This window comes from Stegastes partitus, unplaced genomic scaffold (assembly GCF_000690725.1).
Source record: "Stegastes partitus isolate 25-593 unplaced genomic scaffold, Stegastes_partitus-1.0.2 Scaffold279, whole genome shotgun sequence".
In the NCBI taxonomy this organism is placed as follows: Eukaryota; Metazoa; Chordata; class Actinopteri; family Pomacentridae; genus Stegastes; species Stegastes partitus.
In genome coordinates this window covers 497,959-516,923 of record NW_007578010.1, presented here as the reverse complement: position 1 = coordinate 516,923, position 18,965 = coordinate 497,959, and the positions used below count along the sequence as shown (strand labels likewise).

The 18,965-nt window shown below is 40.3% G+C and overlaps 1 protein-coding gene across 1 annotated transcript in view; it reads right to left on the bottom strand.

Annotated features, from left to right (window-relative positions):
- The window catches only part of pid1 (phosphotyrosine interaction domain containing 1), a 40,611-nt gene that overhangs the window by 8,691 nt on the left and 12,955 nt on the right, over positions 1-18,965 (bottom strand). Inside the window, exon 3 of the mRNA XM_008282627.1 lies at positions 13,678-13,824. Coding sequence (XP_008280849.1) covers positions 13,678-13,824 — 147 coding nt within the window. The remainder of the gene's footprint in view (positions 1-13,677; positions 13,825-18,965) is intronic.

Sequence of the window (18,965 nt, the reverse complement as noted above, 5' to 3'; positions counted from 1 at the left end):
AGGGAAAACTGAGACTTCTGGACTGTGATGTCCGAGTGAGCGTGGTTATCTCCTCGGCCAGATGTGGCTAAAGCGGTGCTGGTGTTAACCTTGCTAACAGGATTTTCTACGTTTCACCACAGACTGTATGTAAAAGATGGACGTAGCCTCAAAGTCTGAAAGGGCAAGCTGTTGCAGAAGTTCCTTAAACCTGCATCCTTTCTAACAGCCAAAAGGCGACGACTTCTGGTTGCAAAAAAGAAGCTGAATTGCATAGAGGTCTATCAGAAAATGACCCACACATCTCACTTGACTTGCTACCTCAGTAAACATCTTCCTAATGAGTTTATGGTCTTAATTACTTGTTTCACATCTCCTTCAATACAGCATGGTGTTCGTTTTATAAATGATGGTCCCATTTACAGTAAAACAAATGATCCTTTAGGATGGAGCTACCCTGTTACTGACAAGTTTCTACCATATTGTCATGTGTTGTGGTCTCCAGTTCCCAGTCAGATCCAGCCCTCAAGTTTTCCAAAAGAGCAAGACGACGAGAGCTGAATTCCAAACCCAAGGTTTCACTAAGGTAGTCCACAAACTAACAGGCAACGTAACAGTCACTACATCCTTTTTTTTTTAAAAATATACAGCAAATGGACAATTAATCCACGACTATATTGGGATGAGAGGAGTCTGAGTTACTCTGCACTTGTGATTCCCTTCTTCCTTAATGCACAATTGTTGGTGGCCTTACAGAAGCTCCTAAAGCTTTTTTCAGGCCTCTGATTGGCAAACATTGCTTTAGGGTTGGTGTAGAAACCACCCACTTGTCAGCAAGGTAAAACTCCAAATAATCCTTTTTTTTCAGGAATAATTGGCGCATTCCTGGCAGGTGTCTTGACAGTAACAATAACATAGGTTATTACTTCAAAATATCTTTAAAAACTATATCAAATATATCAATATATACAGGAAACATCTATCTGGACACCACCTTTGTGTCAATGAGGAAAAACTCCAAAAACCCTTTTAGCTTGTCTCTCACATTATTTGTTATGGCTTATGAGTTGGGTCATGACGCAAGTAAAACCTTATTTAGACTGTTCCAGAGAAATAGATTATATAGCACGAGATGCTGTCAGTATCTGTCAGATTGAACTCAACATGTGACAGTGATTCAGTGGACGGTCCTGCCCAACGAAGCCCCACTTTGTGGTAATTAATCAAAGTTGCATGTTGATAATTAAAGAAGTCCATTACAATGTGTCACAATCAATGGGAGATGCACGTCAGGAACAATTTAATGTAGAGATGGATACAAGCAGCTCTGCCAACTAAACTGCATGTCATTAACAGCTCTGCCTATCAAAACATCACATATTTGATTGTTACAGGTAATTCACAAAGACACAATACTGCAATGCATTATGTGAAACAGGAATGTAAGCTGCAAAACAATAGGATTTGATGTTTATTATTAGATCTAAGCACTGTAATTAAGGAGATTTTCAAGTTTGGCAAACTTGTGAGACTGAATTAAAAAACTATAGCTACTGAATTTAATTAGAAAACACAATACATACTCTTACAGTTGCATAGATACAGCTAAGAACTCTTTGTTTTCCCAAAAGCTTAAAAATAAGATTCTAAATCAAATTCTCTCAGAAAAAAAAACAAAGCAATGAGGAAGTTGTACTTTCCTGGATGCTAGATGAAAGAAGCCAGAGAGAGAAGTGGATGATCACATTAAAACTGAAAGCAAACTTTTTTCTTTTCTAACATCCGACGCCAGCTGAATGCCCGACCTAAATACGAGGCCTCTAAGCAGCAGCGTTAAAATCTTAACAGAAGCACAAGTGGTTCTGTGCACAATCTGTGAGCCTGGAAGCAAACTGAAAAGGTGGACTGCAGACAACTTAGTGGGTGACTTTTAACAGCTCCAGTGTGTGTGTGTGGATGCATTTGTGAGAGCTTGTGAACGCATGAAGACGGTTTCCAAAGGTACAAATCATGGGTTGTGATTGGAACAATGAAGAGACACACTGACTCAAATGATCGTAAACTGTGCAGGAGGAGGACAGACGTGATTTAGGTTGGACTCACTGACGGAGCTGAAATGAGCTGCTTTCAGGACCTTCAAGCCAAAGTACAGACGCCTGCCTGAGCTTGAAGTGAAGCGCTCCAGCTCTCGCTATCTTCACATCAGGTTCTGGATAAAATTGATACATCAATCCATCCATCCATCCCAGACCAGAACACATCTGCTGTCCTCCACTCTGGCAGCCTGCTCACCAGTCGTCTCAGTGCTGGCAAGTCAGGCAGGCAGCTTAAATCATTCCAGAGATCTACAAAGCTTCCCCCTCCTTTGTTTCAACTTTCCATGTGTCTCTCCTGCACTCTCTCCTCTCTCTTTCACTTGTTTTTTCCCCCTGTACTCCCATCATCTGTTTCTCTCCCCCCCATTGCCTCCCCTCTATCCTCACATCCCCTCTTCTGTCTTGCATTCCCTTCCACAGCAGACTGTAAACATTTCTATACAGTCAGGCTGAAAATGTTGATTCCATGTGAAGCGATATGGAGACAGAAATAAAGATCAGTCACAGGAACGAAGGCCTTGGGGGCTGCAAAGAAGGAATGCAAAGAGGAATAAAACAAACTGAGAGAAAAACAGGCTGACGGAAAAGGGAGGAGAAAAAAAATGAAACAAGCTCATGTGAAACTGAAATTCAAACTATCCACTGGAATGTTGGTGTAGACGAGACAGAAAATGTATACCTGCTTCATAGAGGAGACAAAAAAAAAACTAAGAAAGGCAGTGGGTACGTTGGTGAGTGAGTGTGAGACAGAGGAGGAGCACGGTTAAACATTTGCATATGTGGTGAGACATGTGGCCACTATTACTGGTTTTATGGCGGGTATTGTCCTTTTCTGTTCACTCAATCTATGTTACGCTGGGAGCCTCTCGATGGTCTGCCACCACCTGCAAGGCAAAGGTCACATGATCGACAGAGACAGCTGGACTGTTCACTAAACCTGTTTTTAGCAGCCTCGCTCCTTTGTCTGCTTGTAAGACACTGAGGAAAGGTTTACTTTTTTTTATGTTAGAGACAGAGAAGAAGACTGATACCACTCTGATGATAATTTAAGCATGAAACTACTGTCAACAGGTGGCAACTTAGCATAAAACAAGGACTGGAAATTGTACTGGACTTTGTCTTGACCATGCACATATGAAAAAAACATCCACAGGGCTTTATGTTAACGATGAATCCTATATTAACTGATATTGCTGACAACTATTGGCCACATAAAATTTACAATTAGCACGCTTTGTGTGGGACAACTGTTACATTTTAGTGGTTTGTGTTCACTTTGAAGTTTTACTAACCAAGTCATTAAACAGACTGATGATAACTCACTGGATTAATTATTTTTTTATGTTGTTGGAGAGTTTATGTTGCTTGTGTCACAAAGAACTAACTAGAATTCTTATTATTTTTAAGCTTCAAACTCATTGTTTGCTATTATGATGATGGGATTACATACAGAATTAAAAACAGGTATCTTGTTCGAAACTATAACGGAAAGTATCACTGTGGGATCACTGTCATTTACTTTACAGAGCAGGATACAAGAACAGCCCACAGTTTTTGACTGATTTATCTTGGAAAATCCCCACCTGCTAACACAGGTTACCATGGTTACCATATCATTTGCATGCACAGTGTAGTTTCATACTTACCAAGCAGACACGAGAGCAGCGTTAATGTTAATCAACTCATCTAACACTCATCAAGAAAGAAAGTAAGCGGAACTTCCGCAACGTTCAACTTTTTCTTCCATCAGTAAAGAAACAGTTTACAACTGTCCCAGGAAAACTTTGAAAACACTCCTCCCTAGAAGTCCCTCATTCATTCCTTTCTTCAGATTTCAAAAACTTGAAATTGTGTTACACTTCTATTAACGCTGGAAGAATATCAGATTGTAAAAAGAAAACAGATGAATGCTGTATGGACCTATAGCCGCCACAACACATCAGCAAACCCACAGCAAGTGTGGCCTATATACATTAACAGAGTAATAACAGCTTACACAGAAATATACATGCTAAAAGTAGCGCCAGTGCTGATATGATACACAGGTCTGTTGAGTCAACAACTAAGTCATCTATAATCGGCCAATAGATAATAGATAAATGGACCTGTATATCTATCCATCAATGACATAGATGCAAAGACAGGTAGATGTCCACAGATACCTTTTTATCCATCATTCCTTTATCATGAATAATAGGAGATAAATAGATAACATATATATATACATATATATACATCCATGTATTGATCTTTCTGTCCATGATAGATAGATGTTAGATGAGGGATGGATAGATGTGTGGATATCTATCAATCATGGATAAATCCACAAACAGTATCCACCTTTAGTATATAGGTAAAATTGCACTGAATTAATTTATTTCAAACGGACTTTTCCAGCAAGTTTTACAACTAAGCTCTGCTACAATTAACCCCTAAAGTAAGTTGTAACATGTAAGTTCTGCCAAATTCAGTGGAATCGTACAAGAACAGTGGGTTCTAGGTGTATGATACTTGTATAGAAACGTGACTGATTTAACTATTTTAAAAAATATTGAGCCAGAACCAGGATGTGTTAAGCTGAGCCTTGTACATTTTCAACGCTGCAAAACACTCTGCATGTATCACTCATTAAAACACTGTAGAGCATGCGTGCCAACACATTTACTCTTGCACCACTGTGCATGCCAGTAGCAATGCTCTCTATGTTTAGTGATAAAAGAGGCAAACAGATTTTAACATTGTTAATGAATCACTGGATGCAAATGCCACAATGGAAAAAAAACAAAACATAATTATGGAATGCCAAAGAACAACCAGACCTACAAGGAAAGAATGACATGGAGAGAAACATGTAAACAGATGGGGAGAGGAGCTGACAGAAAGTAAGTGGACGCAAAGGAGGACAGAAGAAAGTGAGGGATACACAGAGGGAGACAGAAAAAACATCCGCAGCCCAGCAAGTGAGCCGGTGGGAAGAGACAGGAACATCCTGGTTTCCTCACGCACAGCACACACTGTCTGTCTGTCTGTGTCAGTGTGTGTGTGTGTGTGTGTGTGTGTGTGTGTGTGTGTGTGTGTGTGTGCGTGGTATAGAGCAGCGAGGGCAGTTGCTGTTGCTGCTGCTGGAGCCACAGCTGGTTCAGCTATCAGCAGAGGAAGGAATCGAAGGGATGAGGAGGAGGTTTGGGAAAAAGGAGGAGAAGGAAGAAGAGCAGTCAGTGAGGAGATACCTGTCCCTACGGAGAGGCTTTGGGAACATGGAGAAAGAAGAAGAAGAGGGCTGAGATCACAGGAAGAGGAGCTGAAACCAGAACAAGGAGGCAGTTGTTGAGAAAAACTGTTTGGTCTGATTGGATCTGGACTGGGGTGTGCAGGTACAAACAGTCAGCAATGCTCCTTGATTGTGTCGTTTCAGCATTATGCACTTTCCCAGATACTGGTCCAAGGGCAAACAGGTGGTGCAGACAAAACAGGCACTCTGTTCCTGTCACCCCCACACCCCCCAGTCACATTTTGTTCCATCCAAATTTTGTACGCCAAGAGATAAGACATCATTCTGAAACTACTATTGTTTTTGTTCATGCCTCAATAGCCGACTGTTTGGAAACATTTCAGATTTCTATCTGGCAGTGGTGATTAGATGATGACTGCCAAATATAAGGAAAACACCTGATACCATCAGCGGAAGAAAGGAAACTTGTAACTTCCAGAAAAAGCCAGTCTTTCAGGTAATTTAGAAAAGATGGATAAACAAGAGACTAGTATAAATAGGACTGTGCCAGGTTTATTTTCATGACCAAGTGCCTTTGATGTTTTCACATATTTATGCAATTATACAGCTTGATACAATCACAGTTTAGTGGAAAGGTCCGACAATTGTAACATTTTATTCAGTTTCTTACCGAGGTAGATAATAAGACTGATACCACTCTCACATCTGTACAACCCATCAGTAAATATGACTCTCAAGGCCACAGTCAGGTAGCATAACTTAGCATAAAAACTAGAAGGCAGCCAACAAAAGCCACCTACCAGCACCCCTACAGCTCACTAATGAACAGTTATATCCTGCTTGTTCAATCATTACAAAAGGTAAAGCATGTAAATGACAAAACATACTTGACAAGAGCACCAACAAGTTTTAAATTCATATTTAAATTGTCCCTCTCAGAAAACATCTGGGTCATATATGTTACTGTTTATGTAAAAACGAAATCAGTCAAGTACATATTGGATTTTTAAACTTCTTAAATATTATTATCTGTACTACACTGGCCTCCAAATGTCCACTATCAGTCTAGTCTGTGCCGTGTCACTGGAACAGAGATTTTCACTGTGCCACCTGGCAAAAAAAAAGAGAAAACATACAGCATGTTCTAAAGATACAACATAACCATCCCACTGTCGGAGGTGGAGGTTATCCTGGTGTTCTCCCTCAGTAGGCCCCTGTTTCTGGATCCCTCAACATGACTGGGAATCCACTTCTTGGGAATGTAGCATTCCTGAGGAGGTTGTTAACATTCCTCTAAACTTATTGAATCAGCACAGTGCAGCTGGCTCTGCTTGTCATGGCATGCAAAGATGGTCAGGGTTCTCCCCCCCCCTTTAAAGTGCTATGTGTATTTGCTTGTTTGCGTTGTGAGACGAATGTGCGGTGTGTATCTGTACAGAGTCTGAGTGTTTCAATGTCAAGACAGAAGCACCTCAGTGTATATGAAAGGAGCTTTCACATTCACACCCCCATCTATACAGCCCGCTGTAGGCTAAGATTCTCCATATTCCAAGGATGGCAATAAAACTTGTCTAAGTTGAGCTACACATTAACTTTTGACGCCAATTCATGGGCACAAAATATAGTTATGTAAGAGGAAATATGCAATTTCATGTTATTAACCGTCTGAACCCCAAAACCTGCCAGCAGGGTTGAAAGACAGGTTATCTTTTTTTTTTTAAATTACAATAATTACACAACTTATCAGAGCCAGGAACTGCAAAATCTGAATCATACAATTCTCAAAACTGTTTTTGAGAGTATCTCCACAGAAGGGAGAATGGCTGCATCTAACTATCATTTGTCATAGGTTGGGGGGGAAAAAACACCTGGCTTGTGTGTATTTCTTTAAACTAATCACAATGATCTTAGGCACTGCGAACCCCATGATGCAGTGACGGTGCCCTTGTAAAATAGTTAACAAGGTATTGTTTTAATAGAACACTTGCACGCAGGAAGGCAAGCTATGTTATTAACATGCATAACCAGGCAAATGGCAAAACATGACAATTTCAGCATGTAGGTTGTTGTTCTCCTATAGCGAAGGAAATGCTGAAGACTCTCAAAGATGATTTTGTATTACTCATGATGTGCAACCAATCAAATCGTGTTGACAGCTCAAGACTACAGAGTGACTACAGATAGAGAGGGGTATCTGCATCAGAGCCAAAATTGCATATTTTTTTAATTAATTTATTTGATCATGAATCAGAAAAGACCATAACATTGGATCACAAAACTGGCCAGGCTGAAATATGAAATACAACAGTGAAGGCGAGCGAGGCAGAGCCGAAAAAGACATGATGACCTGAGACAGCACTTGGCCTCGCTATCCAGAAAATACTATCTTTTATCTGGGAAGAGCCAAAAAGACTGGGTCAATCAGTGGATGTGAGGGAAGCCCTGAACTGCAGCCCAGTCTGGCTCCTCCACTGAGAGGTAGCAGTGCCAGCAGAGACAACACTGTAGTTAACCTGAACCAGAATCCCGACTGCCTCTGAACTCCTCTCTGCTCCAGTTTCCATACAAACAAACCCAAATTTTAATCCTTTAATTTATGCTGACATAAAAATAACCAGCAATATATATTCTGTCTGGCATTCAATTATTTTGCCGTGTTCCCAAATTTTCTGTTTAGACATAATTAGGATAATGGCTTCTCCAAATAAAAACACAGAACAGCCTTCAGCAGGTTTTGAGCTTTCTTAGCTGTCTTTGCAGTCCAGTTTACACATGTGCAAAATTTAGTCTGCATCCAAGGACTAAAATAACCAAATGGTAACACGGAATCAATGACAAACTGACTATGTATTTTGTAAACTTCATGCAACAATCTCATAATTGTGGTGAAAAGTAAAACTCCCTTTTAAACAGAAACATGCCTGCTGCTGTCATGAACATCTGGTGCATCAACCATGACGTCTAAACACGGTCACTATCTGACCTTTTACACACGGAAGACACAATCTCAGTTTGCACAACATCACAGATTACAAAGTAAGCAGGTCAACAATTCTCTCCTGTTAATCTACAAACACACCCACAAATTTGACAACATGAATGCAGAGGCTCTCTTTCTTTCTCTCTCTATATATATATATGTATATATATACACAAAAATACACACACATTCCACAGGGAACTGGGAGCATTGGTCATCTCCACCCGGAGGTTGCTAATCATCTAAATGTCATCACTGTACGTTCTGTTCTCTTTCCACTGGAGGAGGAGTGACGGTACGTCCAGCACGCCGACTGACATCAGAATACCAACTACAGAGAGACAAAAAAGTCTCTCTGCCTCACAGATTAGACAGAGGCATGGTAGAACCAGCCTGCCCTGCATGGACTGCCAGTGTGAATGACATCGCCAAGGGAGAATCACACACTATCACTGGTTTGGTTTCACTATAAAGAAGTAAAGTTATGCCAAGCAAAAGTAGCAAAACCATGTAACTGACAACAGAGCTGTTGCCAATAACAGTTGAAAAAGCCCAGGTGCTATTGATAATTAAGTCATGTAATACAGTTATAATGCCCCGTTAAAGTGTCCCAATAAGATATAAGGCAGAGTATCTGGAACCTAAAACTGAAGCTGAAAAAAGGAAATATGTTTTTTGAACTGCTTAACTATAACGGAAGATGTTCCGATACTGGGAAATACACTTCTGCTTTTTGGCCAAGAGTTACATGAGAACGTTGATACCAGTGTCACATCCGTGCTGTAAATATGCAACCACAGTCCGCAGCTGCTTAGCTTAGCACAAAACACTTACTGCTATTTATAGTCATAATCTGGTGTTTCAGCCCCATGAAACCATAGCTTCTCATTTTTGCACAATAAACGAGATTTGTTGATTAGTGAGATTTAGAACTGTTGTTAGGAGGATTGCGATACCTCTGGACAGAGCCAGCTGTTTCCTTCTGTTTTCAGTCTTTGTTTTCAGCTATGGTAACAGCAACCACCTTATACTTCCTCAACAGGATATCAGAGTGGTGTAAATGTTATAGTTTCAGTCCAAATTACACTAAAAAAAAACAAAAGGCAAAGTCAAGCACCAAATCTGTACAACTGAAGAGCTGCAACTAGGGAAGAAGTGACACAAATCAGGAGAAATTCCTTTATAATCACAATATTTGCTACCAAATTGTCTGTTGACTGGCTTGCAAATTGTTTCTTCTAGCTCTGAAACAACTACAATAAAAATACTTTTGTCGTAGATTTTTGGTGAAGAAAGCTTAGGTTTCCCTCAACATTCATGACAACACCTCTACTGACTACCAACCACACACTGTCCGTCTCAACCGTGGGCTGTTAGAAATGTAAGGTGGACCTGAGTCTGGGGCTGTAAAGCCAAAAGAAACCAAAGAAAAACTTGGTCAGCTAAAATCATACCTACTCTTCAATCAATCAATTGGGAATGAGGAAAAATTTAATTAAAACAAAATCAACCAACCAGCTTGCACCTGCCCATATTCATATTCTTTCTGTTTTTAGATAATATGCCATGTTGGTTGTTGAGCAGAATATGCTGTTTACAAAGTTTACGCTCAACTTTCTGGCCATCTGTTTTACCAAAATGCATTCACATCTAGTTTGGAACCAATAGAAAATGAACTCAGAAAATGTTCAGTGAATGTTAAGTAGGTTTTCGCTAGCAGTTTCCATCAGGAACAAGATTAATCCTGGAGGGCTATTGATGAAGCACTTTTCTTCGTATGAAAAGTGGCACTGGCAACTGACCAATCAACCAGCTCCACCTGAATCAGACATTTGTGTGCTCATGCAGAGTATGCATATGATGCCAAGATGCTAAATGCAAAAGCACACATTTATAGAAGCTAATTTGACTAAGAGTCTATGAGTCCAAGCATGACAACTCTGAAACCTGACAGTTAAAGTGAATACCAACTATAAATGAAGTGTGTATTCCTAAATGTGAATGTGAAAATATACAAAAACGTCAATCATGTATGCTTTTCTTTACTCTTGAGAAGTAGGGAGCAAATTAAAATTCAAACAAAACAAAATTACGTGCAAGGATGTGAGTTTCTTTTTGAGCAGACTCCAGAGTCATTTTACCATTGCCGTGGAGTATGACTATGGCGCTGGCATGGCTGTAGAGTGCATTGAACACATTTTCTCAATGGATGTGAAGTGGACGGCTTTGACAGCAGCAGGGAAGGCAGTGCAATGAGAGGTGGCCTTTCATCCTTGCTAGCTGTTAGCTTTGGCAGGCAGACAGCAGCAATCAGCCAGCCTTCCTGCCTTGCTTTTAAACTGGGAGCACAACTGGGGCTGAGAGAGGAGAGTCAAGGAGAAACCGGTGAGAAATGAAAGAGAGGGAATATAAAACACTCCATGGGGATAATAAATGCGATCATATTAAGTCGTAGCATGTAAAAGCTGAGGAGGAAGGATGGCAAGGAGTCCAGAAAGACTAATATAACTCCTCAGTTTTCTGTGGGGAAAGACAATAACGTCTCTTTGAGGAGTAACAGTTTAAGCAGAGGTGCTGTAGCAGGTGGGCAGACAGATATGCAGACAGGCAGGTAGTGACTCAGACAGGAAGTTACACAAGCCAACAGATGCAGGCGGCGCGGCAGATACACTTATAAGGAGGTCGCAGACAGATGAGGGAAATGATTTTTTTTTTTTTTTTTTGTTAGTGGCTGGTATTCAGATGAAAAGATGTAGTGGTATCCACAGCAGCGTGGCTTTGGCAATCTCAGCAGCACAGAGGAGGAGCGGGCAGCGAGTGGATGGTGAGATTCACACTAGACAGAGAGGGATACCACGTCCAGCTGGGTGCAGCGTTCACCTAGGCGATATATCAATATTTATCTTCTATCATGTCAGTGATTGCCAATAGGATGAAATAACAAGCTGCTGTGTGGCACTACTAGCTTGATTCCCATTGAATCAGACTAAGTTGAGTTTGTATGAATGGCTGCTTAGTGATAGGAGCTTAAAATATAAACATCATCCAAGTTACTGGGTGGTTTGTCACAATGCAAAACTTTGCCAGTGCATAACTATTAGTGAAAAACAATGAGTGAGTTGGGAAATGAAGAATGATGCACACTTGGTCCTGATGAGTCAGCAAACCATGACACAATGATTACTGCATGTAGTGCTAAAGAGACCAAGTGAAGAAGAAAAAATACACCATCTAGGTCTTGTATTTCTTCAAATAACATTTAAATATTACAGAATTAGCTTAAATATTTGTATAAAAAAAACTAAAAGTTTAGTGATTCATGAAGCTTCCAGGTAAAGATATATATATGCATATATGCATCTCCAGTTCGCCAGATGCTGGGAGTGCATGCAGACTCTTGTGTTCACTCTTGCAGTCAACAGCAGAACATTTGGTGTGCTTTGCTCATGGCTGAGACATTTTAGAGTTCGCAAAAGTAGTTTTAGCATGTAAATAAACCTACAGGGCTGTAAGCTGCTCATTCTGAATGGCTCATCTTGCAAGCAGTGGGCAGTGACAGGGCACGATTATAGAGTGTTTGAGTGGTACAACTGTTGGTTCCTCAACTGGAACATAGCAGTTCAGTAAAATTCCCCCTGGCTTTTAAAGCTGTTGAGGCTATCTAACTGTTCAGGGACAACAGAAATCAATGTCTTCATATCCTAAAAGCTATTACTTTACACATTTATAAGAACTGCAAAACACAATGAAAATGGACTTTCACCATGTGGTACTTTAAAGACTCGCCATGTCCCGTTGCTCCCCTCAAAAAGCTACTTGACTGCTTTTTAACTTTTAACTTTTAAACCAGGAAACATTCAGTAAATTGAGTTGTTGCACTGATGTAAGCGCAGTGTTATGACAATGTACACGTGCAGTAGAGGCATAACTTGTGTGGAAAAATGTGTTTAATCCTATTTTAGGTTAAAGTCACCAAACTTTTTACAGCAGTTTTTATCAGATTTGACTGGAGGTTCTATATATGCAGGTTTTATGTTGTGTTGACCATTTAAACTACAGTCATGGCTCTCCCGATTCATTTCGACAGGGACCTGGTCCAGTTAGCCAAAAATCCAATCTGGATCTATTAGCTATCATAGATCTGAAAGTGTGTGTGTATACATTTGGAAAACCTATTGTGATCTCATGACTTCAAGGTGTGGGTCAAGGTAAAGATACCCTAACCTAACCATACAAACCATCAGTGGAAAAACAGTGCTCTGATCCCAAGCATTAGTTCTCATTTGAAAACTCCTATTGTTGTTTAGAATTAAATAACTACAACAATATGGAGGACAAAAGAGGCTACAGGGAAAATCATGCCACCTGTACTTGATTTTAAGCCAGAACAAAACCCTGCTGGTTTGTTTGTCTCTCTCAGGCAGACCAAATGTCTCTGCTTTGCCAGTAAAGGCCCTCTTACTGACTTTCACTTCATGTTACACTTGTATTTCAGGAGCTTTTGGGAAGTGCCAAAGACGACTCAGCGCTTTTGACCTCTTAGCTGCACTGGGAATAGTTTTTTCAAGGCATATATGCATATGAGTGTGACTGTGTGTACATGATAGTGTGTCTGTACTCACGTAAGCTCTTCTGTACAGTGATCCAACAAACACAAATATCAACAACAAGCATGGGGACTGTGTGTTCCACGTGTGTGTCTCTTGGCAATAATTTCAAGATGGAATTATTTTTCCTCTTTTAGGCAGCTGCCAGATAGGAACAGTTTATTTTGGTTGGGTAAAGTTGGAAAGGTCTCCTTTTCCAACGTGCTTGTTAATGACACGGCGTAAGTGACCAAAAACAACATTTAACATACAAAATACAATCCTTGTAGCCACACAGCCACTTGAAGTAGTCTTACAAGTGCCCACAGTCATGTCAGTTTATTTGTTCTGCTTACAATGCCGTGGCACAAGGCAGGCAAATACACAAAGACAAAGTCTTGGTTAGAAGTGTTATGTGTAATAACAGAGTGTGGCTGCTATTTTGATCTGCAGGCCTGTTTGTTTTCTGTTTTGAGGACAGAGAAAAGAGAATAGGCTGCCGGTCAAACAGCTCATTGGATCAAACTACAAAAAAACTACATCCGACACTTACCAGAGCCAGAGAAAGGAGGAAAACAAGCGCGCCAGAACACACATGTGCCCACACAGACATTTAATATAATCATTCAAGGATGTGATTCAGACTTTCTGTGTGTTGAGGAATCCACAGTGGAACTTAATTAAACTTGTGTGACCAAAAAGAAAATGAAAAACATTTGGATTATGGCTTTATTAATGCTATTATAGATTTAGTGTTCAGAAACGGGGCTGGATTTGAGGATTATTAGGTTCATGTGATCCTACCTTGTATCCAGCATGGGTCCTGCTCTTTGCGAGCGGTGTGGTAGAGCAGAGCTCAATGGCCTCGGGCTCGTGAAAGATCACCGTGGGCAACGGCTCCTTCCTCAGCGTCAGCACATTTAGCTTGGTCTTCAGCATGGTCTGAAAGTGCTGATGGAGAAAGAAAAGATATATACATTACTTTAGGCAAACTCACAATCAGGCAGCTTTAAGGTAAACGTAGCTATGGTTTGACATTCGGACTTTCCTTGTCAACACTACTAGAGGCTCAAAAAAAACTGCAATCTCCACAAACATCAGCATTTTTGTCAACTAGAAGTATGCAATACAGAATAAGACATGTCACCACTCTGAAGTCTCGAAATATATACTACAGTATGAAACTTGAAGATGGAAAAAAATGCCACTTGGCGCTCCATAAACCTGCCATCAGCTCAAAGGTTCAAAAAAAATATTCTGATTTTATGTTTAAAGCTTTTATTCGATGAAAAATACAATTTACCCTCGCACACACAAAGACAACAAATATCAGTGGTGAAAATTGGAGATGAAGCCTGGAAGTGAGATGGTGTGAGAGGTTTATTCTGCTCCAAGTGGAATGTGAGGAGCAGAAGAAGAGAGCTCTGCCCTCTCTGTCTCCATCGAAACAAGAGAGGCCGCCTGCTCTCATACTACAGTCCAGGGCCAGTGTTTCCTGAAGCCGAGCAGAACCACATGGTGGATCTGGCCCTGTGCATTGTACCCTGTGGAATTTCTGGGCTTCCTCGAAACAGTCAAGGCAAAACTGAGCAGCTAATGAAATCAGGACTTTCATACCTAAGGCAGAAAAGGCAGGTCTAGGCCTGTGGCATATCTGCAGGGTTGGTGTCGGGACCCAAACCTTGGTTATTTAAAATTGTTCAGTGCTCTAGTAACAATTGCAGAGTCTGCAATTTATTGCTTTGGTGTTTCTTTGAAGCTTTTATGGATGACATTTTAAAAACTGCCAAAATGATTCTTACCGGTTTTGTGTAATAAGTCAGTAGGATAAATTTAACCAGCCATGCTTGCCTTGAGGAGCTAACAAAGTCCCCACATAAGGGATCGGCTTCCATCAAGGTTACTATACGACATTCTTTCTTACCTGTTATAGTTAGTTTATGCCATAGACAACTCTACCAACATTAAGAGCTTAAACGGCCATGCTAGCTGCACTTTGCTGACATCAGTATGTTCCTGTGTTGATGTTAAGCAGCTTTATATTTATTCCATGTTCATCACATCAGAAAATTACCATGTTTAGATTTACTAATTAGTAATGAAAGATGGATTAGTGTTGCTAAATGAAAAATTAAGACTAGATGAGAATGTGAAGAGTCACAGGATCACCAAAGTCAATGAGATTCATCAGCTGCTCACCATGAATGTCTGCAACAAATTTAATAACAGTTCATCTATGACCAAAATAATCTTGCCACATGTGAGTAGGGGGGAAGCTGCTGATTGTCACCAGTTGAACACTTGTTGCCTCGTCCAAGTGTGTAGGAAAACCTATGTCGGCTGGTAAAAACGCAAAAATCCCTCTCCTGCCAGTGTTTGGTGTGTCTGTTCTGGTCCACTGTATAAAGATGGTGGATTCTGTGGAAGAGGACATGTATATAAAAGGGCTACAGTCCAATTACGTCCAATTTCTGCAAATAGACCCTCTTAAATCCTGCACACCGGTCCTGTAACCGACCTCAAAAGAGACAAGAGAGATCATTTTGAGCAGGAAAGGCACTTCAGTTCCACAATGTGTCCTGTTGGAAAAATCACCTGTCTTAACAGAATACGTCAACAATACATGTGATTAAGAGTATAACAACAGAAGGAAAAATGAGTTTCTTGTTAAATACAGATCCCTTTTATAAATGCTCTCACTCGCTTGTTCCTGTTCTCTGTGGAACTTCAAAGCCATTTTCTTTGCTGGAATGCACAAACGCTATTTTTTATGCAACAGATGGTCAACATTTTCAGGCAATGAAAACAGCCAATACTGCCAATGCAGGCTATCATCAATCTTCACTGTTGCTCCAGCCAAGCAGAACATCCTCAATCAACTTATAGAAATAAGTTTGATGTCCACTTTGTAAATGGAACGCCACCGCATCAAATATTGTTACATAAACCTGACTGCAAAAACCTGTAATTTTGCTGCAATAATAGCATCTATACTCAACACTAATGCTACTATCCTGTTATTATTAAAATGCTGAGCTGTTCTTCTAAGTGTTACGAGCATTTTAAGAGCTTCAGATTATATCTGAATTGTATTTGCTCAAACAGCTGTGGTATTGTGTATGAAAGATTTGTGAAGTGATACAGCTAAAAGCGCAACTTCACACGTCAGGCCAATTTAGTGCTCCATTAGGATGATGCTGTACAGTGCAGCCTACAACCTGCACAGTCACCACAACGGAGCTTCATGTTGAGAAAAGAATAATACGGAGAAGGAGGGGGAGAGGGGCCTGTCGGGAGGAAGATAAGGCCAGAAAAAAAAAAAAAAAACAAAACGAGGCACAGATGAAGGAGAAAAAGGAGAAAAAGCAAGATGGAGTTGTGAAAGTAAAGCCACATGTGTGTAAACGCTCGCTGACCTCCGCGTCAGCACTTTACAGCTTCCTGACAGCGGCTCGCATTCCTGCGGTTGGCCCCGGTACGGAGGGAGCCCGGGGGGGAGGAGGAGGAGGACGGCTGGCGGCAGGCGGGGGGCCTGTGGTGGGCTTCCCAACTTCTCCACCCCCCACCTGGAGCAAAAGGCCTGAGCGGAGGGCTGCTTGTGGAGTAATGCTGGAATTCTATTCACAATATTTTCACTGCATTTTAATGTTCTTTTTTTTTATGATTTCTCAAATCCCAACAGTCTCCTCATCAAGTTACTGCCGCTATTGATTCTATTTCTGACTTTAACTTGGACCCGGGCAGGTTCTCTGTCTCCACCATCATCCAGTGTGGGCTGGTCTGGAGCTGGCACAAGGCGAGGGTCCTGTCTACACTTCACACCTACATGTTAAACAATGGCTGCTGTCACAAGAACACATCAAACATCCAAACAATGGTCCTCCTTCAGTATTATGAAAAACAACCTCGCTTTGAGATTGGCCATTGAGCAATCGCTCAGGTGCCTGACCTTCATGTAAATTTTAGTGAAAGCCTCTAAATATCTGATTGTCACATTTAAATACATTTAACAAATTCTCTGCCGTTAGTGTAGCTAATGTGATATACTAATTGGCGCTAGTCACCGAGGGCCTCGAGGGGTCACTAAAGCAAACACTTGTCGGTAGGATATTTTAAAGGCTAACAACACTGTCACCTGGACTCTTTGGATCCTTTTTGGAACATCCATCAACAACCTTGGATGAATTTCATCATTTGACTTGGACACATTTCTGAAACGCAACTTACATTTCAGGAGAGTCTCCTAAAAATAATGTTGCTATTCAAGTAAACTACATGTTCAATTGCGCTTTTTTTTTTTTTCTCAATTACTTGTTTTGTGCCCACAATTATAGCTGCATATACTTGAAAAAATAAAGCAAGTGACTTCTAAAATCCTAGATCCACAGGGTGCCTGTAAAAAGCAATTACTAAGACTAATTTTACAGCTCCTTAATTTGTCACTTCAGAAAACAACTTAGCCCGTCATAGTGCTAAAATACTGTATTATGAAGCCACAAGACTGCATGGTACACACTATGTTAGTAGCATACAGTCAGAGTTGGTAAATTTTTACCTCATAAATGGAGATTTCTAGCATTAATGAGAAAATAGGAACTAAGGTGCATGTAACTTTTAACAATGAATGATCAAGTATGAAGAGTGATTTAAGAAGCGTCCAAAACACAACAAAGTTTACAACCCATTCTGATTCACAGAGCATCAAATACTGTGTTTTGTCAAACCAACTGGTGTCTCAGAGAGACACACAAGCTGTTCTTTGGCGTCGGTGCCCACATAAACATTTGATGGCAACAGACATATAAGGGTTAGTTTTTCTAGTTTTATTTTATTTTGTCACTTAAGTTTCGTTTTCACTCACTGTTTACTTTTGTTTTCAGTAGCTGGTTAGGTTTACGCAAAACTACTTGGCTCAGCTCAGGAAAAAAATATGGTTTGGGTTAAAATACACCCTGTACCAACTTTAAGCATATGTTACAAGGCAAACTTCTCATTACTTGAAAAGGAGTGACAGTGACGACACCAACAGAGAACATTTAAGGCTACGGTCTCATAGTGTGTAGTTCAGAGCTTCACAGAGCTTTATAGGTCTATCAGACTACTCTGTGCGTTGGAAATTCACTCTGAAGGATACCCAAATGTGACACCAGGGAGTCTTGACATGGGAGCTGTATGTGATGAGCTGGGAGTGAGACTGGGCTTAAATTTATTATGTGATTATGCGACTTCTTCGCATAGAAATACTATAAATCTTTTGATGGCATTTAAACAAAACAAACTGGCAAGCTGTTGTAAAGGTCATAAAAGTGAAATGTGTTTATAAATGCACGTGATTTTAAATCTAATCTTAGAGTTTAAAATTGGTTCCTTCTCTTTTTTATATATTTAGACTTGCTGTTAATCATTTCAAAAATATTTGGCCCTTTGCAATCCAGTTATGACATTTACTGTCAAAACACCAAACTTCAACATATTTAGCAGTATGACTGTGATGCTAAAAGCATCAACACTGACTCATTTCTGCCTGTACTCGTGATTAATGCGTATTTATAGAGCAGAGAACTTACAATAAAAAGAAACATGGACTAATACTGCCAGAACTCCTACAGAGTGACTTTACAGCAATTCAGTTATTCACATGTTATGGCTCCTTGGGCTATTATAATATATATTTACCTAAAATGAGTACTTCCAATAAACTTTAGCGCCAATATTTAATGTTTTTTTTGAAGGAACTACAAAAAATGATTTGTACTTAAATTACGGTGGATAACTAAGGTCAGATTTGGAGTTTAGCCGAACAGACCCATTGCTGCTTGCTAATTTTGAATGACTGCACTCCAAGTGGGTCTGTGATTACTGGAGGGAATCCCAAGTGTCATCAAGACTAGTGCACGTCCTAGTTTTTTTTTTTTTTTCATTATTAAATAATTTTGAATTTTGCATTAAAAAAAAAAATGCATACTCAGGAAAGTGCTTGAACAATCACATCTACGAGAAATCGCACAGGCTTCCGAGAGCGTCCTGTGCAGTTGGCCTCCTGCAGCGATGAGCTTAACAGGTCACAGATGGCAAGCTAAACTTTCGGCCCC